The 23,875-nt window shown below is 40.1% G+C and overlaps 1 protein-coding gene across 1 annotated transcript in view; it reads left to right on the top strand.

The window, feature by feature from the left end:
• Positions 1–17,141, top strand: part of LOC140104167 (uncharacterized) — a 77,407-nt gene extending 60,266 nt beyond the window's left edge. The window contains exons 38-48 of the mRNA XM_072127572.1: positions 492–752; positions 1,885–2,145; positions 3,385–3,648; positions 4,693–4,956; positions 5,294–5,551; positions 8,046–8,306; positions 10,539–10,799; positions 11,919–12,179; positions 13,046–13,333; positions 13,789–14,013; positions 16,964–17,141. Of these exons, the coding sequence (XP_071983673.1) occupies positions 492–752; positions 1,885–2,145; positions 3,385–3,648; positions 4,693–4,956; positions 5,294–5,551; positions 8,046–8,306; positions 10,539–10,799; positions 11,919–12,179; positions 13,046–13,333; positions 13,789–14,013; positions 16,964–16,989 (2,630 nt within the window). The 3' untranslated portion in view covers positions 16,990–17,141. The remainder of the gene's footprint in view (positions 1–491; positions 753–1,884; positions 2,146–3,384; positions 3,649–4,692; positions 4,957–5,293; positions 5,552–8,045; positions 8,307–10,538; positions 10,800–11,918; positions 12,180–13,045; positions 13,334–13,788; positions 14,014–16,963) is intronic.
• The last annotated feature ends 6,734 nt before the right edge of the window (positions 17,142–23,875 follow it).

Below are 23,875 nucleotides of genomic sequence, written 5' to 3'. Positions count from 1 at the left end.
ACAGCACTACAGTTCTCCATTTATTGCGTTTAGTGTTTCAGTGGAACAATAAAGAGGTAATTAAGAGGGTAGCTAATAAAGACTGCAGGGGAATAGACTATAAGGTAGGGTAGTCCAAATTGTGCTTCTAATCTGCCATGTGGCTCAAAAGAAATACAGTATGATAGAAGGTTTAGATAGAAAATTTAGACAGAACTGGAGAACTGGTAATGTACAATGTAATGTTTTTTACTGGTGTGAACATTCTGATACATTAAGTAATTTCCTGTTATTTCCTGTTCAGCAAGAAAGTAAAATAATTTTCCGCTTTTAATTTGTTTCAGTTTAAATTGCTGTTATTAAGTGAGGGATCGCTATGAAAACTTTACTGTACCATAACTGATGTAATGAGCCTGATTTTAAATCCAAAGGGGCCCTGAATTAGTTTTATTCAAATATTTTAATCTTTTACATAACATTTAAGCGTTTTATCCCGATTTTTTTTATTCTAGTACCATGTGTTCCTCAGAATATAAACAACTCAGTAATATGTCAGGATAATGTACTGAGTGTGTTTTGGGACATCAGTCATGGAGCCACTGCATATTCTACTACAGCTGTAGGAAGACTGGGTGATGTTATCACTGCAGACATATCTGAAAACAAATGTGTTTTGTCCCCACTTCAGTGCGGGGAGGTCTACAATGTGACTGTGCTGGCCTCACATGATGAATGTAAAAGTGCACAGAGTGCTACAATAGAAGTCACATCTGGTAAGTGTATGGTCAAAAAGATGATGTTTCATAAAACCTATCCTATTTATCCATCGTGCCAGAAATCTAATATCCATGCCATTTTCTATAATATAAATTCCACCAAGAGCATGACCCTTCTATAGGGATCTAAATTTGCTACTTGTTGTAATAACGATTTAATATCGCTTTCCATCAGAATGCATTAAAGGGAACCTGTCATGAGTTTTTTTTTACCAATAAAACTAATGACAGATTCCTATAGAAGTCTCCATACTGTGCACCATGCTCCACTCAGCAATTGTCCCCTTCAGCTCCCTTACCTCCCCCCAGAGGAGTTCTTTTCAGCCGAATCATGCAAAATCTCCTGTTGGTTGACTCTGCTAAAGAGAATTCCTAAGAGAGGAGGAATGAGGGAGCTAAGGGAGAACCTTTTATTATGTTTAACGGTGAATGATTGATGACAGGTTCCCTTTAACCATTATGCAAACTTCATGCAAAGTACTTGTAATTTCCTTGTTTATACTCTGCTTGCTGGTTTTCAAGGTGAGTTTTCACCTGTTCAGTAATATAAAAGTCACTGTTACTACAAATTTAGTAGGGATTTCACAGTTATCATTCTTAATGACGAATCAAGTTAGTTAGGTGATGTCCTTGCCTTAATTTATTCTATACACCAATGCCTCTATCTTGAACCTATCACTGCACTGGTTGCCTATTCCCTTCAAAATATTATTAAAACGTATCACTCATAAGCCCCTCCACCACTCTTTACATTTTCTCTCTATTTTCTCTGGATGTATTAGTTCTCTGGAATGTATAGAATTAAGGTTCTTTTTAGTTAACTGATATTGATGACCTAATTGTAGGATAGAATTTTAATAACAGATCCAATACCCTGGAGCCCAGTGATTAGCTCATTCAAATCTCTCTGGTGCTGGAATCAACACAGAGAGCGGACCTGGAGAACAGCTTCATTCTCTGGCTGGTAGACAGGTTGGGGAACTGCAGCTCAGTTCATAAAATTGTAAGCTCTTAAAAGTAGGCCTATTATTCCAAGCACTTTAATGTTTTATTATACTGTAATATCTGATTTTTATCTGTATATGAACCCAAAAGTAACCTAACTTTTTACCTAACTTTTACCTTACAGCTCCATGTAGTCCGGCGCACCTTAAAGCAATACCAGACTGTAGTATAAACGGAGCATCAGTCCACTGGGAAGCAAGTGCTGGGGCAGAGTCATATACTGCAGTATTTCAGGGACCTGATGGAAGTGAATTTTCCTGTGTCTCATCAAGCACCTCCTGCTCAGTGTCTGCATTGCAGTGTGGACAGCTGTACAATGTCACAGTCACAGCATTTGATGGCAAATGCCACAGCATCTCCACAAATGCCATAACTGTCAGAACAGGTACTTACTTTACTTTATTTTAATTTACTTTACTAACTGATTTATCAGGGTTGAAATGTGAAATACCTAGGGGTATGTCCTGCTACTGTATACTGACAATTCTGGTAAACTAGAGTGATCCAAAGTGATGTTACCTTGCGGGAACCCCAATTTTATTTTGTATAATAACCTTGAAAGAATGACCTAAACAAAACATACACATAATCTACAGGACCTGAACCCATTCAAAAGCCACCTCTCTGCTTGAACGGAGCCACTAGAGATATCCCATGGTGAGGTGTAATAATGCTATGTATGTACTTATTGTGATTTATTGGTAGCCGTTTCTTTTTTTTTTGCTGTGCCTTTGTGCAGAATATTTATTATATGTCGGCACTACAATTCTGACACACCTTTTTTGTCGCTCAGTTTGGGTACAGCTCACTGCTATAATTGAGTGCCAAAAAAATAGTGCCAAAAATAATGAATGCCTCCTGCTGTATTTAGCCTTCTCTGGTTATACTTTACATTAAAAGTATTGTGTCAAATCTTTGTGGGCTTGTTACTAAGGCTAATTTCACATTTCCTTTCAAACCTCCATTCCTTACCTAGGTTTTAAAAAGTATCGGATCATACTTTATGGTTAGCTTGGCAGGTATCTGTTATCCAAAAAAGTACTGCAGCCACCATCATTTTTTCCATCCATGCATGCATGAATAACAGATACTTGCCTAAGCGGAGCATAATGGATGACATAAAATTTACATTGATGTCAATGGGCTTTTTAATTGGTATGTTAAACCTCTGTTCCTTACTTTCTTTTAACATACTGTAGGTAAGGAACAGAGGTTTGAATGGTAGTGTGAACTAAGCCTTAGCTGCTTCTTTTGATCTATAATATGACTTACATGGGGATTTACAAATGTATCTATTATCCAGTGTCAGTAGACACTGCAAACTAATATTTATCGCTATGGTTAGTTAATGCACAGTTTAACTCATTACAGGCAGTCCTAGGGTTACATACAAGATAGGTTCTTCAGGTTTGTACTTAGGCTGAATTTGTATGTAAGTCGGAACAGCTATATTTTATAATTGTAACTCTAGACAAATGTCCTTAAGTCTCCTGACTTAATTTTTCTCTGTTATCTTGTTGTGGCTGAGTGTAAATGTGGATACACAATTTTAAAAACGTATCTCAAAGGACCCTTTAAAGATAATTACTTTTATTGCTTCTAATTTGTGTTTATTTGATTGCAGAGCCCTGTGTTCCCACTGACATTGAAACCAAGGTAGACTGTTCTTTAACAGACCTCGTAAATGTTACCTGGTCTCCTAGCAGAGGGGCAGAATCCTATTTGGTGATTGCCAATGGCAATAATGGACATACTCTGTCATGTAACACGACTACAAATATGTGTGCTATCGAAGGAGTTCACTGTGGATATTCTTATACAGTGTCTGTTACAGCCTGGGATGCGTATTGCAGCAGTGACAATAGCACTGAAGTTACTTTTGAAACAGGTATCATGTAACATCTAATTTATTGCAATCTTTGTAATAGACATATTTAACCTTAAAAGGGATCTATCACTAAGGTTGGGGCCACTAAACCAGACGCATGTGCTTTTACTGTTCCTCTTACTGCCCCAAAACTAGTATGCTCAATTTAGTGAAAAACGTGTTCATCTGCATAGGTCCAATGAAATGAATGTGCCATCTGTAAAGAAAAAGGATAGTACATGGACGAAAACAATGTCAGTGTGTACTATTTCAATGCATTTTTATTGGTATTTTGTGATTTTTTTTTCGTGTGATTTTAGATATCTAATACTTTAGTGGGGGAAACATACAACATAGGGGCACATTTACTAAGAGTGGTGCACACTGCCCTAATTGCAGTTTTCCTGTGTTGACCAACTTTTTAGTGGTTCACCTTTAACATAGGGCGTGCAACAGACTTTGCATCTTGCTCACGGTCCGACTAAGCCCCGGAACGCACCCTAATTTGTGTCGCATGGAGGCCAGTGCAGCTGCGCCACAAAACAGTCGCGTCCAAGACCTTTGTGGTGCAGATACTTCTTAAATACATGTGCAAGCAGTTTAGTAAATGCCCTTAGTAAATGTGCCCCATAATGCTTAGTTGCACAAAATGTACCATATGGTGCAGTGTTTGTGATATGTTAAAAAGAATTTTGAAGATATTTTCTTACTTCACTGAATTGGGCGAGAGAGAATGCAATTGGGTTAGAACTCTACTTCATATATTCTCAGAATACCTGATGCATTTAGACAAATGAATGCCCGCATGGCTATGGCTGAGCGGGCATATGTCCACCGCGATGGAGAGGAGGAGGGGGTGACCCCTTACCCTCTCTATTGAAATGCATGGTGTAAGGGCCATACTACGGGGAAAGATAGGACATGTGCATGCTGCCAATGCGTCACAAGCTTGCGGCCGTACATCCGTCCCCCATGGGGTCGTGTGAATGTAGCCTTACTGTTCTCTCCTGTTCTCCCTGTTCAACTATTAACTCTATTTAACTAATTATTTTGGTTTGTGCGCAGTTCCTTGCATTCCTGATGTGGTGGAGGTCAACATTGACTGTTTGAGATCTAAAGCCCTAGTGACCTGGAATGAAAACAACATTCACCCAACCTATCATACAGCAGTCGCCATCGATCCCTCTGGCAATGAGCTTTCCTGTGCTGACTTTACCACATCTTGTCAAATCTCTGGCTTGGAGTGTGGATTGGAGTACAGTTTTCAAGTGTATTCTTCTAACCGGCAATGCAAATCATTAAGAACTGTAGCACACAAATCTATGACAGGTCAGTACTCATAAGATATATTTAACAAAAAAATTACAATTAGAAAATAATATACAACAAAAAAATGAAAAACCTGTTCATACTAAGTCAAAACATCACCCTGTTTGCCCATTCTTATATATAAAATATATTACAATGACCGTAACACAATAGGGAACCTATTTTTACGTGATCCTTTGTAATATGAAATAAAGCTAAAAAAAGCTAAAAGTCAAGAAAACATAGAGAATAATTTTCTGGCAAAAATAGGTCTAATTTTAGTTTCTTTATTAGTTTGGCGTTGCATGGTCTTATAATAAATGCATCAAATTAATTTGTTATATTCTTTTGATTACAGCTCCATGTCCACTCCGAGATATAATTACAAATGTTCAATGTGAAAACAACAATGCTTTAGTATCATGGACAGAGAGCAAAGGAGCCTTCTACTACCTGGCCACACTATCTGGAAATGAAACAATCTCAACTTGCAATTCAACTACCACTAACTGCTCATTCCTAAATTTGCAATGTGGACAAATCTACAATATATCAGTAATGGCTGTAAATGACAAGTGTAACAGTGTACTTTCCCCTCTGAGCTCATTTGAAACAGGTTAATATAGATATATTATTTGTATTAAAGGAAACCTACCACTTCTGAAGGTAGGTATGAGATACAAACACCGGGCACCAGCTCAGGGTGAGCTGGTGCCGGTGCTTAGTCTCGTTAGTGTTAAAACCGCGGTATCGCGGTTTTAACACTTTTGAAACTTTCTAGCAGAAACTGCTTCGGCGCTTCGTGTACACGATCGTGCGCGCGCCTACATTGGAAACGCCGCAGGCGTTGCGCGCGCACGGTCGCGCGCAGCGCCGAAGCAGTTTCTGTTAGAAAGTTTCAAAAGTGTTAAAACCGCGATACCGCGGTTTTAACACTAACGAGACTAAGCACCGGCACCAGCTCACCCTGAGCTGGTGCCCGGTGTTTGTATCTCATACCTACCTTCAGAAGTGGTAGGTTTCCTTTAATGGACGTCTGTTAACAGGTTTTAGTAACGTTGTGTGAGGGCAGCACAATATATTGATAACAGTCCTTGATCAACATTTATCAAACACCACAATTCATCCCCACCCCTCCAGCCTCATGGTGTAAATTCTATGGTAGCTCCTGCCTGGTGGGGTGGTAGTTTGGTGGGGTAAAAGACAACAACAGTGCCCCTTTTAATGCATCCCTTCGAAGAACTGTTACCAGCCCAATTGTTCTTGAAGCCTTTTTCCTGCACTACTGCTGTTATTACAACTAATAAAGAGTAAATATTTCTTTATTAACCTTTTTATTGCTTACTGTGATATTAAAATATCACAGTAAGCAATATTTTTGGTCTTCTCCCAAGAACACAACACTAAAGGACGGAAGGGAAAGTCGGCTTTCTCCACCTTGATTACACTCCACATGTTGTATATTTGTCTTCCTACTGATGTCTCTTCCTTATTGTTTTAGTCCTGTCCACCTATTCTGTCTAGTAACAAGTAAATTGTGGCAATGACTACAGCAAACTTACATTGCTGCAGATCTTTGCATCTGGCTACACACATAGGGGTTGTTTCTGATATATTTCATTATAATTTTGGTTCTAAAATATATGTTTTAAGTTGCTTGATTAGGTGAAGTGCACATTTTACTTAGACTTTGAGTATATCTGCCCCTCCTTTTTACCTGAAAAGTAGTTCTCCCGCAGTCAGACACTTTTACTATGCTACTCACAGCCCGGCGAGCATGTCCCCACCTCGTAGGGGCGCGTGTGCCGGCGCTCAAAGATTTTAAGGGCCAGCGCACTGCTAATTGGTGCTGGCCATTTTCAGGAATTGAATAAAAGCCGGCCTCTCCCAGCATTCCCCGCCGAATCTTTGTTCTATATGCCTAAGAGAAAGCTTGTTTTGTTGCCTAGTGCCTGTCTGCTGATTTCCCGTTGTGACCCCGGTTCCGTTCCTGACTCTGTGCTGCCTGTCCTGATCTCCTGCTTTGTTCCTGACGTTGATCCTGTGCTGCCTGTCTTGACCTCCTGCCTGTCCTCGACCACAATTCTGCCTCATTACTTTGTACCACGCCTTGGCCACAACCGCACGCAAAGTTGCGCCTGTAGAGCGACCTGGTGGTACCCTGCCGCAGCTAGTCCATCCCGCTTTGCGGAGGGCTCTGGTGAAAACCAGGTGCCACTTAGACTCTGCTCGTGGTGATACAGAGGATCCACTACCTCAGATCCTCACACAGGATCTACATCAGCTATTAGCTGTCGTATAATCTTCAGTTTAGGGGCAGGAGATAAGGCTAATTCTTTAAGAAACATTCACCTCAAAGGGGTTGTCCAGAATTTTTAAAAAAGATGGCAGAGAGAGTTTTGAAAGCAATAAACATCTTATACTTTGCCCCTGTCACCCATGGCACCGCACGTCACTGCCAGGTCCCTGTTTACGGAGTCCAGCAGTGCTGGAAGAAGTAAGTATAAGAAGTTTATTGTTTTCATAACCCCCAAGCCATATATAGCTTTTTTAAAAATCCGGGACAACCCTTTAATGAATTAGAGGGAGGGGAGATCTAGACCTGCATAGGAAGTGTCAGAGCAATGAATCCACCTCTGCCCCCAGGACCTTTACATTTGCACAATGATTGATGATTTGGTGATAGACACACAATGGTCTTCTGGCGTAGCACGGTTAAGACCTGGCCCTGCTGTACCTGACAACTTGCAGATGGTCTACAGCCTGCAACTGCAGACACTAATGGTGAGTCTGGTAAGCAGCTAGGCAGTTTTTGTTCATTTGGCACCACTACCATCCCTCTAATAGCAATGGCTGAACTTTCTTAGTATCAGTCATCCAGGACTGTGGCTGTGCTGGTCATAGTACAGGATGTCTAACAATCCAGCCTTACAGATGACCCCAAGCTTTAAATGCTGCACAGGTTTACTCGTCTTACCATTGTTACACTATTATTAGGATGATATATTGAATACATGTTGTATTGTTTGCAAATATTGAATTAATTTTAACATACTGATAATATTTGTAGATAAATGGATAATAAAAATATGCAATTTTTTTTCCTGCAGCTCCATGTCAGCCACAAGGTTTGACCATTGATCTTAACTGTAGCAGTCAAACAGTATCGATGTTCTGGGAGGAGAGCAACGGAGCTCGAGATTATAACATATTGATTGAGAGCAGCAATGGCGCAATATTGTCTTATACTACAAATAGTACAGTCTTTAGCTCAGATGTACTAGCTTGCGGTCAGACTTATGGCTTTTCTGTTGTAGCCATTGGTGGAACATGTAACAGCTCGAAGAGTCTTACAGTGTATGAAAACTCAGGTACTAAATTTTCTACTACACAGTTTTTGTTTTTTTTTTACAAATCACTACTTCACTTTAGTTTAAGAATCTATTAATGGTAGTTGGTGACCTAGGATTGCCCTCTGATTACTAGAAATGAATAAATAGCTGACGTATATTACGATGGGCCACATTTATCACTTGTTTTTTCTGTTGTTTTTGCGCCTTTTCGTTTAGGCGCACCGTTTTTGCGCCATTTTTGCGATTAAACGTCAAATTAGCCGCGCAGCAAAAATAACCACCTTTCCCTCATCTATCGTTCAATTCCAGATGTTTTGCTGCGCCTAATGATATTCATCACGTGCGACTTTTGCATTTAGGCGCAAAAACGGGCGCAAAAACACTCCAGCCCGAAGGTGGCGTTATCTGAGAAGTAGCACTGAGCCCCTTTGCAGAAGAGCTCATTTCTAGCAGCAGAGCTCAGCCAGACACTGAAACAGATAATACAGACACTAGAACACATAATAGATACAATTAGATACATTACAGACAGGAGCTGCAGACTATTTACAGTTCATCACCTTCTATTTACAAAATATTCTGCAAAACGCTGAGCTCACAGCAAGAGAGAAGAGAAGTTTGCACAAGTTTGCAGAAGTGTGCAGAATGTTGCAGATACGACATACAAGTGTCCCCCATGTAATTCTGCACAGTGTCTGAGGGGGATACTGTGCAGAATTACAGGGGTGCAGCAGGAGACCAGCACTGGGGGATCCCCTCCAGGAGAAGCCCCTGCTGAGGAGGTCACTGGGTGCTGGGTGTCACACACCTGGGTGCTGCTGTGAGTGTTATCTTCATTCTGGGCTGTGGGAGAAGCAGAGAGGAGCTTGTAGCAGGATGACATGTAAGTGCCCGAATCTAACATTGCGCCTAAACTGCGCCTAAACTGCGCCTAAACTGTGTTAAAGTAAAGTGATTAATAAGAGTCAGGAAATATACTTATCACAGATGGTTGTAGCTTGTGATAAATCTGGCAAAACAGTGCGCCCGAATTTAGGCGCAACTACTACACTTAGGCGCACAAAAGTGATGAATGTGGCCCATAGTGTGTTAAGTATTTTTGATTATTTTTTTGCATGCCAATTTACTTTATAAAACAAATGCATTCTGGCCACCATTTTGAATAATACCGCAAAGTCTACAAACAGCATCACCACACAATTATGCAAAATATTAAAAAAAAGGTTTTACTAAATTGCTTTTAGTAATATAATCAAAGGACTGTAATAAAAGTACTGGATCTATTCATATTGCTGATAGAGGCAATGAACATTCTATAGGCTATTGGAACCTGTCTTCAGGTAAAAGTTACATCCCAATGACAGGTTCCCTTCAAGATCACAAAGGATGATTAAAACCCAAAGTTTAACCTATAAAGTGAGGTAAACTCTATATGGTGGCCATTAAAGTAAAGACGATTACCACTGTCAAAGCACCTCGGTCTATGCGTAAGTGGCCCTGGTTTATCAGGCTTGATTTTGATGGCAGTTTGTAAAATCTGATCCATAGATGGGTATACTGTATATACGTTTATATATAGTTTAGATATATGAGGTTTTCATAGACCAGAAATGGAGTACAGTATATATATATATATATATATATATATATATATATACTTTAGCAACATATATATATATATATATATATATATATATATATATATAGAGAGAGAGAGAGAGAGATAGAGAGAGATAGAGAGAGAGAGAGAGAGAGAGAGAGATATAGATATAGCCCTAGCATGCACCTAAAGTTCTGTGGACATTAAATCTCTTTTCTGACCATTAACTCCTCTTTGTAGCAGCTTTTAAACACAGACACTAATACAGATGTGGTCTGCACTATTGGCATATTTCAGAAATCTGTAGATAAATATGATCTTTGTATTTTTAGAATATTTTAATAGCATGTCTACATGAGTTGTACAAAGCATTGGGCCTCCGTTCACACCGGCGTTCACAGGTTTTGTTCCTCCTTCCATTTCTAAAGCCAGTGTCATTGTTTTCGATATTATAACATACTGTAAAGAAAGGCAACCTTCTGTACACTGAATTCAATTGGGGAACAAAGACTTTCCACTCATCTTCAGATTTTAGTTTCAGAGGTAATAACACCAATACATACATTTACATGTTGGAGTGCCTGCTGTGGTTCCATAGTGCATACAGCTATAATACTGTATTATAATAACTGATTTATTGATTTTTCCAGCTCCATGTGCTCCAAGTGATGTCACTTACACAAGAAACTGCCCAACTTCGATGGCTTCTATTACATGGTCACCAAGTGATGGAGCTACAATGTATCATGTAACTGCTGCTGAAACTGGGGGATCAGAGATATATTGTAATAGCACAAATACCAGCTGTTGGCTACTGGGCTTAAAATGTGGATTGTCATATAATGTAAAAGTAGAAGCTGTAGGACAGATGTGCACTAGTAATACCAGCTCCTTAATGGTTTTAAACACAGGTAAGCCTTTCTATTGGGTTGTTATTTGTGGTAAAGATTTTTCCTTAATAACACATGATCACCTAAAGTTAGAATTTAGACACACTAGAAAGTATTGATTAATAAGATTTTTTTATCTAGGACTTCAAACAGTCCTTACTTCATGTTGTACAGTGACTTTCGAATTAACCGTTAATGCCTGTCCTGGTACCAGGAACTTGAACATAAAACCAAGACACGTCAGTCTCTTAGTGTATGTAAAGATCTTCTCCCTCGTTTAATATCTCAAATGCATAATATCACAGACAGAAGAGTCATCAAAGAGGCGTGAATAGTATACTGCAAAGCTATTGGTCATCAGCACATTCTGGGAAAAAATTAATTAATTGTGCTCAGTTCTCAGGGACCTTGTACACAGATATTGTTTATACTAATTTCCTGAGAAGAAGGAGATAAGCGGACTCCAGAATCATAATATAATCTAGCATCAAGGGCAGACTGGCTTCTCATTAAATGTCAAAGGGAATTAGTTGGCAGGCGAGCAAACAGGTTACATAAAATTAAGTTTGAATCATGACATTAACTTGACAGTGGTCAGGGAACATGGCCGCTGTATCTAAGATGGCGGACAGTCCCTTATTCTGGGATTTCTTAAGTCAAGATGGCGTCCGAAAGCAGTGCGATCTCCTTAACACAACTTACACCAGATTTATTATGTGTATACAGGTGTATGTGTATATTCATGCTGTTTTTAATTAAAAACCTGCATATCCACTGCAGACATTAGAACATCACGTGCCACATTTATCAAGCTGTCTAAGCTACTATGATAAATCTCACGTGCAAAAGCTGTCTGAACCACTGAATTAATTAATCCAAATTATGACTTATTTTTGTTGCAAAGTGATCAATAAATATGAACCACTCTATTTTTTATACTTGTGCTGAGTTCATTGTAACCTCAATACCACCAGTTACTTTTTGCCATACTATCTTACTATTCAAGCCTATGTGTGCTGTCCCAGCCCTTCTTCTGCCGCTTGCTGTGACATCAGAGAGACCACATAGCTGACAGATTGATAAATTAGCTTATATTTATATGATAGTTTAAAAGTTTGCAATGTTGTATGTTTGTTGCAGCCCCTTGCCTACCAAAGAATACTGCGGTACATGTAAACTGCGAAAGCAACTCTGCCATGTTATCATGGGAGGGAAGCCAGGGTGCACAGGACTATGTGGCCGTGGTGAAACATGATGAGAACTTTGTGTACTCCTGTCATACTGAAGGTACCAGCTGCATTGTCCCAGATCTTATTTGCGGAGCATCTTATAACTTTTCCGTGTTGGCTAAGGATATGGAATGCAACAGTTCATATACTACACCCATTGGCTTTGGGGCAGGTAAGTGCTAATTATATTTTGGCTTATAGCAGAGGTTGGAGATGAGCGGCTGGCAGTGCCATACATGTGTGACCTCAAGGTGATGCCACAGCCATTACCTTTATTATATCTCTCAGTCCTTCAGATACATAAAATACATTTAGAGGAATGTATACATGCCACCTATTACACCTTTCTAAAATTTAGTTTTGAAGATAACATTTATTTGTGTGCTGACCTGACAAAACACTGACTAATACAGTAAATATACAGTTATTTGTTACACTTTTGCCTATTTTTGTGCCACAAGAATATACTCGGCTCTTTATTGGCTACGACCTCTGTAAATGGCATTAGTAGTCAGGTCTAGAATCCTACGGGAAGTGGCATGATGAGCTCCACCCATTAAAAATAGAAATATTCTGAATTATCCTATGTATTAAAAGACAATGCTTTAAAAGACAATATTAAACTACAGGTGACCCTCCACCCTATAGTATAAAAAGTTGGCTATACATAGCCAATTTAGACAATGTATATTATGGGACCTGTTTGTGTGTTTCAAAATGGCTGCATACAAATCACTAGCCCCTGAATACACTCTTCATCTTATTGGGCTAAAGGATTGTTGAAGATGTCATGACCATGCTGGAGGAGGCTGCTCATATTTTCATTACATAATTATAGAATAAACAAGGCCCCAAAATGGCCAAAAGGAGGCAACCAGCAGGGACGTACTTGCACTCGGCACTTGAGAAGCTTTGTCTAGGGCTGACACTGTGCAGAAAGAAGTAATAAGTCAATTAGTCTATAAGTTGGGGTACCAGGGTTTGCAGAATTTTAAAATTTCCATTTTTCATTTCTTTTTAATGAATATTTTATAACAGTCCCTTGTTCTCCAAGTGAAGTGGAAACAACAATTTACCGTGGTACTGTGAAGCCTCAGGAAGTAGAGATAACCTGGAATGGGAGTCACTGCGGTTCAGATTACATGGCCACAATCCAAGGACAAATTGGAAGGGATCCAGAATCTGCATTTGTCTTCAATTCCTACTGGACATCATACATGGATTTTTACATCCCTGTGCCATGTAGCTCAATTTACAACATTACAGTAACTGCTCGGAACACAGCAGGACCAAGCCAACCAAGCAACCCCATAATGGGCTACACAGGTCAGTATGGAAAGATACAAAGCTTACATGTCATTGTTTTTGAAAGATCATGTATTGAAAGATCATGTTTATCTTAAGAGGAAATGTATGTCATAGTATATTGACTTATAAAAATAGCTACATAAGGCTGCAGAGTGCACAGGCACACATGAACCCTGGAATCTGAGGGGTTACAGAAGCTTCTTATTCACATATGAAGCCACCACTATAACACACGGACATTTGGGGGAAGGGGAAGCATGTCACAGATTGCAACACCAGTTTCAAGATAAGGTGCATGAGATGGCCAAAAGAGGATGTTTTTTTATACTTTTTACTTTATGATGTCTCAAAAGGCCAAAAAATTGTTGCATTAAAAAATATTAGTAATAAATACAGCAAACACAGGCTGCAGCCTCAAATATCTGTGTCAGTGAATGGCCCATTATTTGTAATGTTCTTGTGCTTTTCTGTAGCTCCTTGCAATCCCCAAGTGAAACCACTTGAAGTTATGGAAGGAAAAATGTTAATTTCGTGGGTAGAGGCACCATATGCAGATGAGTACCGAGTGGTGACGATGGATAACGGAAACACGATTTGCACGACACCAGGACTTTCCTGTCAGGTGCCTTTCACTTCTAGTGCATTTCAGGTCATTGCTGTTAATTCAGCAGGAGAAAGCAGCCCAGGGTATCTTTCAGGTAACATGTCCAAAACTTTATTAATTCTACCATAAAATGTAAGATTTTATTTCTGAACACATAAGATGCATTAGAGCAGTATTATATTTGTATAATGTACATTTTTTATTGTAACAATGTACTATATCTGTGAGCACTTGCCAACAACGTTTATTGGTTTTTAAAAGATCCTTTTTAAGTGCTGGCAAAGTGCAAATATGTATAGTCTGCAAATCTCTCTGTAGCCTCAGTAGCTCGACTATATCTTAACCTATTCCTACTTCTGACTTTTGCATTGCATTACAATGTTCTGAGCCCCAGGTTTGTTTTGGTTTGGATGCATTTAAAAAATCAACAACACATGGCCTGTCTGTGCTGCTCACTCACTCCTCAGCTCTCATCCCCCTCTCCACTGGTCCTGTACAGCTCCTCCCTTGTCTATGTCAACTCCCCAGGCTGTGAGCTCTGTCCTGGTGTGAGTGAAAGAGAAGGAGGGAGGAGTTGTACAGGAACACAAAGGTGGGAACTGAGAGCTGAGGAGTGAGTGAGCAGCATAGGCAAGTCAACAAACCTGGGACTTAGAACAGAATTCTGTCAGGGTGCAAGGTAAGTTAAAACACACAAATATATTGTAATGCACAGGAATGTCAGAAAGGCATCTTTACAATCCTGCTGAATGGGCTTCTGCAACCTGTCTTTAATGAAAATGAGGTCCCTGGTAACAGGTTCCCTTTAAGGTTAATAATCTCCTAATAAGGAGATCAATGTGTTGTGCAGAGGCTTGCGAGTTACCCTGCCTCATGAGCCTGGAAATAACTTGTGACATGGCCCTAAAATGAATTTTTTCTGATATAAATTTAATAATTATAATCAGATGTTAAAACATTTTTCATTTTTTAAAATTTATTTTAAATTATTAATTGATTTTGTAAAAGTAATTTACGGATCCTATATATAAGACTGGCGCTACACTGCATAGTGGCATAATGCATGTCCACACAGCATAATGCTTCAATCAACTTTTCTTCAAAATGTATCAAATCCATACATAAATAGTTTACTAGTTTGTGGATTCCACGGTGATACACAGCATTTATTCACATTGTACTGCATGTGTTACTGGCTCACTGAGACTACACACACAGTCTACATTTACTATGACACCTAACCCTCTTAGTAAAATAGGATTTCTACAAAGAAATGAATAATACCAATGCAGGTGCACAAACCATTAGTATCACACAGCTCTGATTACTCTCTGTGATAATTACGGTTTGTGCACTTACAGTACATCTCCAACACATTACCATGGACAGATTTCTATCCACTTGAAGTAAACATTGAAGCTTTCTATACAAGGAAAGCAAGCAGAGATCTAGAAACCCGTGCAGAATTGATACAGAAAGTATATTGGAAAATTGTATAATTCTTCATTACACAAACAATATCACTTATTTGCTAAAAGTGTTCAACCCCTTGAACAGGCAGCCAGGAAGCAATGCTCTACAACAGTGATGGCGAACCTATGGCACGGGTGCCAGAAGTGGCACTCAGAGCCATTTCTGTGGGCACTCAGACCATTGCTCCAGGACAGAGTTCACCAAATATGACCAAATCCACCAAATCTTCCTGCAGTCCCAGGCAACTTAAGAGATGCTGCTCTCAATACTATTTTAAAGCCACACTTCATTGTCTGTTTGGAAATGCGGGAAAAGTGAGAAGGTGTGGACAGGGCGGCATTATTTTTGGAGGTCCTCCTGCTGGACCCTCTGTTTTTCCTGTACAGAGAGACCCTGGAGAGAAGCTTTAATGAGAGTCTGAATTTACCCTCCTTCTTTCAACTGTATTGGTAATATCAGGGGGCCGATACGATGTAGAAGAACAGGTAGCAATAAGCACTGTGGAGAGTTAATATAGAGGGTGGCTTAGGTGTGTGGTCCGTTGCTGTTCCCTACTGGTGTCTGCATTTCTTTTGTTAGTTCTGGACAAAAGTATTCATGCAATTGTGCACACTCACTTTTGGGCCTTAGACCCATTCAGCTATTCGGATTTACCTTTTAATGTAATCCGGCCAGCTATAATGATGAGATGTTACTGAAAATGTAGGAAAATGTAGGTTTCTAATTTAGTTTTATTATAAAAATCCATAGCTCATATCTTTATCAAATCAAAGTTAATAATGTGTCACCAGGAATGAAGGAGGGGGAATGAGGGAGTCGAGGGAGTCTCACAGTAACTTGCTGAAAAGAAAACATTCTTGAGGGAGAAAGAATGGAGGGAGCTGGGAGACGTAAGCTAAGTAACACAGTGGGGGTCATCGTTTTTCCCTGAATTGCCCCGGGATTTTGGCGCACGCGATCTGATTGTGCGCATTGGCGCCGGCATGCATGAGACGGAAATCGGGGAGGGGGCCTGGCCGTCGGAGAACCCGACGGATTCGGAAAAAACACGGCATTAAAAAAAAAATGTGTCACTTGACACGCGCTTACCTGCACCCAAGATAGGACGGTGAACTTCAGAGCAGCAGCGCCACCTGGTGGACATCGGGCGCACTACCTTAGTGAATCGCTGGAAGACCCGAGTCCTCGGAGGAGAACGCGCCGCTGGATTGCAACAGGACCGGTAAGTAAATCTTCCCTAGTGACTCAATGAAAAGAATCCCTGAGAGAGGATGGAATGAGAAAGACATTTGAGAAGAAATAACACATTTTTATGGATTTTTATAATAAAAACTAAATGGGAAACAGTAAGCAGACTTTTGTTGGAATCTGTCATTAGGTGTAATGGTGAAAACCTGATGACAGGTTCCTGTTAATGATGCCTTGATGTATTTTTTTAAAACTGATGGACTATCCTTAGAACAGGGTTTTTTTATCAGATTTGTGGGTGTCCAAAATCTATGTTCTATAAATTTAGCATTAAGCAAGAAATTGTCAAAAAATACTAATAGCTGTTTTTGTTTGTGTAACAGGTTATAACGGAGTGAGCAGTTCTTAAATCGCAGAAAAATGGCTTCCACTGAAATTTTTTTCTTTACTGCAACTATAAAGGAAATCATTAACCTTTTGTTAATTTACAACTACTTTTGTAAAAGAAAGTTTAAATGTTTAATCCGTAAATGTATAAACAATGAATAAATCTTTTCATTCTTGGCATGGGGTGTACTCTCTTCATGTTAAATATTGAAATAATAAAGTAGATTGGCCAAATAATGACAAGATTTTAGACTAGAAATCTTTTTTTAAACTCAAAAGTTTTATGGCATTCAATAAAACAGGAAATGTGTCTTTTATTGCATCCAAATTAAACCTGTTTGATTTACTAAAAACTATGGTAGCAGAACAGCCATATATATCCATATATAGTGATTGGTGTAGTTAGGGTTCTGAATACTCTTCTAAACCAGCAAATCCATACTTTGTCATGTGCATTTTTTCCATCTAGTGCCCAAATGTTTATCCATATTCAGAAGTGCTTTGTACACTTTTCCTTACTGATTCTAGTAACTTTAATCTATCACCTTACAAGTCCATAACACTGGTGGTCTCAGTTTTTTTTTGAAAACCTAAAAGGGACTTCCAAGTTTTATATAAGAAAGTGACACATGTACTTACTACTGGCTGTCACTCCAGATGATCTGGAGATCTCCTGCTTAGGATGATAGTGTTGACTTGCCATCCAGCATGTGAGTAAAACAGTCAATTCTGGGGTCTTAGAACAACATCATTGAGGGTAGACTATAATGTAGGTGCAAATCAGCCAACTCTAAATATAATCATAAGCAGCGCAGGCAGAGATACCTGTACCTGTGCTCTCTCACACACAGGCATTCTGATTATGTTATTGGGCCCACATGTGTCCTTCACTAAGAGATTGGGCAGAAAAGGAAGTGGCAGCCTTGGCCAAATAATAATTTGTATTAATTTTTTTACCCAGCCTTAGACCTGGAGCTGGGAATGTTGAGCTATACTCGTATAAGTAGGTGCTACACTGCTACATATGGAATATTAAGATGGTGCTGGAACTTCATATCAATGAATAGGATATTGGTGCTGTATAAAAGATTGTGGTGCATATAAATCAGAGGGAAAGTGTATATAATAATTATGGTGGAGGGTTGTGTATCCATTTCATTTAGCAGGACTGTTTATATATATGAAATAAGTGGTGGGTTAGTCTAAAATAATTTATTCAAGTAGTATATATTATAATATAATATATTGAATATAATATAAAGGGCATACAGCTTGGTCAGTTTAGAAGAGTATATACTATTTATGAACACAGTGTGGAACATAGTTGTTATCCAGGGTACACTATCTGTGGGGCACACTATGAAAGAAGTGCTGTAAGGATCTGAAGACAATCTGCAGCTCCTGCCACTGACTGAAACATTAAGTGATTTCGATATATCTTTAAAACAAAGGGGATAAAACACATGATTATGGGCAGGTGCCTGTGTTTGTGGTTTGAGCATTCTTTATCAAAGTGTGAGTGGACTTTACATGCCAATGATGTATAGGACACAAATAATAGACTGCAGATCCATTGTGTGTGTTATGCACACATTTTTGTGCCTGAGGGCCAATAATGAGAGGAAACTTAGTCACAGAAAATGAGGACTAAATATTTTTAAGAAAGGTTTTCTTTGCACTTGCTTTAATGTCACAAGAGACTGATTTGCCTACTAATATCTCCAATACTAATGAGGGCAGTAGCTGGGGTAATAACATTGTAATGGAATCCTTTGGCTGCTTTTGGTGTCAAGAAGTAAAGCGATGAGAGTGGTAAGAGAATGCAATTGACAGGCTGCAGAGGTCCCTCCTTAGTAACAGCGCCATCTTTGTCAAAAACTATAGTCCAGCCTGTATAGTGTACATCCATGGAGGTTGACTAGATGCTTGACTGCTGACCAGTGAGTATTAACATTTTCTGCTTTCTCTCTCTGGCTATGGTATTCTATTGGCATTATTTTCTAACAAAGATCTTTCCTTATCAAGCTGAACGTGAAAGTAAGAGTACTCCTGCTACCGGTGAATATTCACATGTGAAAAGTTGCTGGCTGCGTTTATTTCAAGAAAGAAACGCTGTGCAAGCCCCGCCAGATACATCAAAAGACCGTGACCGGGTGCCGGAACCTCCCTGGAGGCTATGATATGGCCAAAAATTGTGCGCAAATGGGACATGAATCAGAAATCCCGACAAGGCTCATCAGGGGACAGATGGATTTGTCAAAGACACCCTACCAAAATAAGGATACAATATATGCCACATTAGCCTATTTGAGGTGGGGACAGATACTAAACTGTGCTCAGGTAAAAAAAAAAAAGCAATACTCTTACCTTATCCTAATGAGGCATCAAGGGGTCAATTGCGAGCCAGTCGGCATGAAGATGGCTGGGGAAGTGTGTATCAAAACTCCCTGTACCTGCAAGCAGGTTAAATGCGCACCTTGATAGTGGGGTCCCCCCCAAATGTGTCACCCACAAGCGCAGACTCATTGGAGTAGTTGGTCCAAGTTCGGGTGTGGTTGGCCGGACGGGCGCATGCGGAGGACACAGCAGTGTGTGAGTTGAGAATGCGCACCACCACTGGCCAAACCGATGCGAGTGTGTATGCTTCCTCATACATGCGCATTACTATTAGCAAGCCTGCCGCGGCATGGGCGAGAGTCCAAAACCAGGCGGACACAGGTGGCAATGGGGAGGGATCAGATCACGGGAAATGATACATTAAATTGCGATGTGCAATTATTAGCAATGACGCAGATGCCAGGGAAGCATATACAGCGACATAATGTGACCCATGGTATGCCTAATAGCATACCTTGTGTCATAATAACTATAAAGGGGAGGGAATAAGAGGACCTATAGGTCTTAATAGACATGTCAGTTGGCACAGTGCACATAGTGGACAGAGGGACAATCACTCAAATTATGATGTAAATATAGGAAACATATAGAAAAAAGAAGAAGAGGAAGTGATGTAACAATGAATACCCAAAGAGAAGGGTGGAGTTAGAGAAAGCAAGCAAAGCTTAACTGTTCATTGAGACGTATTGGAGCCTCAGTTTTTAGTCAAAATATCCAAAATGTTTCTTTGGTCTCAGAGGTGGCCCCAGTCTCCTCCTCTGTCTGGTGGTTTTAAGAGGTCAATTTCAATAAAGGATAGACCTGTAGTGTTGCTGTTGTGTTCCTCATGTACTTGAAAGAGGCTTGTCACATTTACGTCTGATGTCCCCTAAGTGTTCACCTATTCTGCCACGGGACTAGATCACCCCCAGGGACTTACAATTAATAAAGTGATTGATATTGTACGTGAGTCGTTTAGTGTTACTGGTGAAGTTCCTACAACTTCTTACTACCTTGCAGGCGATACATACACTGCAATGGTAACAACATTTAATGTCGTGACTAAGCCAAGTCTGAACTACCTTAGGTCTTATGAAATGGCTGTGCACTACTCGGTTCCTAATGTTATGACCTCTCCTAAAGGTAATGGTGGGAGTTTCAGTGATAACAGATGTCATTGTGATTTGGGTTGTGACCTTAGTAAGTTGGTTCAATCCACAGCCAGTGCCTGTTTGTACGCGGACCTAAGGATGAAGTCAGGGTATCCCTGAGCCTGGAATCGCTGACGGGGCTCTTTAGTTCGTCTAATGAATTTTCTCAGTGATGAACAGTTTCTTTGTACTCTCAGGTATTGTCCAAATAGTACCTCGTTTGAGGGATGGGGGATGATTAGATTCACGTCTTTAGAGCAAATTGGTTGAGGTGGGTTTTCTAAAGATTGTTGTATCTAATTCTCACTTGGTGTTTTTCTGTATCATAATGTCCAAGAAGGGGATACGGATGTTTGGATTTCATAGGTAAAAGTAATTTATACACTGTTTGAAATGTTCGGTGGTACCTTACCAGGTTAAGAATATAAATCGTCAATATAGCGAGCCCAGAGGCTCGCCATACCGATGTTGCTTGGGCCACCTTCTTCTTCACCAAAGATGCAGCAATGTTCCTACCAGTCCAGGAACAAATTACTGTTTGCGGGTGTGCAAAAACTATCCATCACAGTGCCCCTGAGCTGGTGGTACAGTCTGTCGTCAAATGTGAAGCAGTTGTTTGTAAGTTAAAACCCGAGCAGAACAAGGATAAACTTGTTGTACACTTTACACTTGTTCCCATGAGTGTTGAGATAGAATTCAACTGCTTTGAGGCCCAAATTGTATGGGATAGAGGAGTAGAGGGCCTCAAGGTCAATGCTCGCAAAGTGACCCGACTACTGAGACAATTGGTTATTGCATTATTGCATATTGCAGCAAAGACCCATCGCTATCATCCGCGGTCAGTGCTTGCACAGATCCCGGTGTCAATCTTTTCTCTGCCGCCGGCAAAGTCGCCAGCGGCACTTAAAACATGGCGCCGCATGATCGTCGCACCCCTGAACATCATCGTGGGGTGGTGATCGGTTGCCATGACAGACTTGGGTCTTTGTCATACCCGAGGCTGAATGGTTTATGCAGATTCATTAGTGGCTCATTGTAATGAATCACATGCAAAAACGTCATATACTGCAATATAGTTGTATTGCAGTATATGATAGGAACGATTGGACCATCTAGGGTTAATGTACCCTAGAGGGTCTAAGAAATAGTGAAATGTAAAAAATTTATAAAATATAAAAAAATTCAAATCACCCCCCCTTTCCCTAGAACTGATATAAAACATAATAAACAGTAAAAATCACAAACACATTAGGTATCGCTCTGTCCCAAAATGCCCGATCTATCAAATTATAAACGGTTATAACTTGCAGTGACCTCCATAACTGGAAATGGCACCTAAATGTCCAAAACATGACTTTTACACCTTTTACACATGACATAAAAAATGTAATAAAAAGTGATCGAAATGTCGCACAGTCCTCAAAATGGTAGCAATGAAATTGTTGGCTCATTTCGCAAAAAAATTAGCCCTCACACAGCTCTGTACACCAAAGTATGAAAAAGTTATTAGCGTCAGAAGATGGCAAATGTTTTTTTTCATTTTTTTTGTGCACATTCGTTTAATTTTTGAAAATGTATTAAAACGCATTAAAACCTGTATAAATTTGGTATCACCGCGATCATACAGATCCAAATAATAAAGTAGAGGTGTTATTTGGAGCACAGAGTGAAAGTTGTAAAAACTGAGCCCACAAGAACGTTACGCACATGCAGTTTTTTTCAATTTTTCCACATTTGGAATTTTTCCCAGTACACGGCCTGGAATAATAAATAATATCACGGGAAAGTAAAATTTGTTGGCACAAAATAAGCCTCACACAGGTCTGTATGAAAAAGTTATGGATTTTTAACGGTGGAGAGCGAGAAATGAGCAAAAAAATCCTGCGTCCTTAAGGGGTTAAGTGGATTTGTGCACTTTTGTAGTTTACAGAGCCCATAAATCGTGTCTAGTCTAGGATATTTGGGTTGGAGAAAATCATATTCCTTTAGTAATAAGCTCCGTGAATTCCGCTGCAGAGTAGGTGAACACTAAGGGGACATCGAACATAATCCTAAAACACCCTCACATCGATTTGGCCGGTGGTGGTGCGCATGCACAAGTCGCACACTGTTGTGCGTTAGTTTGAGTCTCTCGGCCGGCATGTCCTCCGCATGTGCACGCCCCGCCAACTACACAATTTGGACCAACTACTCCAATGAGTCAGAGCTCGTGGTTGACACGTTGGGGGGCGGACCCCACTATCACGGCGCACATTTAGCACGCTCACAGCCACCAGTAATCTCAACCCACTGGTTGTTTCAGGTGGCTACTGGATACACACTTCCCTAGCCACCTTCATGCCGCCTTGCACATTTTACCCCTTGATGCCTCATTAGGATAAGGTAAGAGCATTTTTGCTTTTTACCTGAGCACAATTTAGTAACTGTCCCCACCTCGAATAAGCTAATGTGGCATATATTGTATCCTTATTTTGGTAGGGTATCTTTGACAAATCCATCTATCCCCTGATGAGCCCAATAGGAGGAAACAAGCCTTGTCGGCATTATGTCCCCTTTGTGACGCTTTCACTATTGACACAATATGACTAAACCTCTTAGCGGGCTGCAGCCACCGGCCGGGGTTGCTCCGTATTATTGCTGACTTATTCAAAGTGCACTACTTGTAGAAACTCATCTATATACCAATTTCTTGGATGCAGAAACCTCTTTGGACAATTCAGGTGAATAACAGGAATTCGGACTGGACACAATTACCATCTGGAAGTTTTCATGCTCCATCACAGTTAGCACGTTAGCTAGCATTTATATTACTAGGACAGCGCAGGTGTATTCTATATTTTTAATCACCATGACTAAACCTGACTATACCTGCTGAATAGGTCTTCAAAAGGGCCAGATATTGCCGGGTCAGGTTCCGGTTGGGGCTGTGGTTAATTAGGACCATAGCTCCGAAGCTAGGAAATTAGAGCGTGATGCTTTTTAAGGGATTTTTGACCTTTAGCACCAACAAGACCTTAGCCTCCACTGACAAAATCTATCGCTCACCTATTTCTTTTCCATCTATGCACTACATACAGATGTTTAGGTACTTCACCTACAGTACATCTGACAGTTATGTATATTGGCATATCCCCTAGGGCAGTGATGGCGAACTTATAGCACGGGTGCCAGAGGTGGCACTCAGAGTCATTTTTGTGGGCACTCAAACCATCACCCCAGGACAGAGTTCACCAAATAGGACCAAATCCACCAAATCTTCCTGCAGTCCCAGGCACCTTAAGAGACGCTTTAAATATAAAGATATTTTAAAGCAACACTTCATTAGCTGTTTGGAACTGCGGGAAAAGTGAGATGATGTGGACAGGGCTGCATTATCTTTGG

Source organism: Engystomops pustulosus, chromosome 10, assembly GCF_040894005.1.
Source record: "Engystomops pustulosus chromosome 10, aEngPut4.maternal, whole genome shotgun sequence".
In the NCBI taxonomy this organism is placed as follows: Eukaryota; Metazoa; Chordata; class Amphibia; order Anura; family Leptodactylidae; genus Engystomops; species Engystomops pustulosus.
The sequence above is the reverse complement of the archived record's forward strand: the minus strand, read 5'-3'. Positions and strand labels throughout refer to the sequence as shown.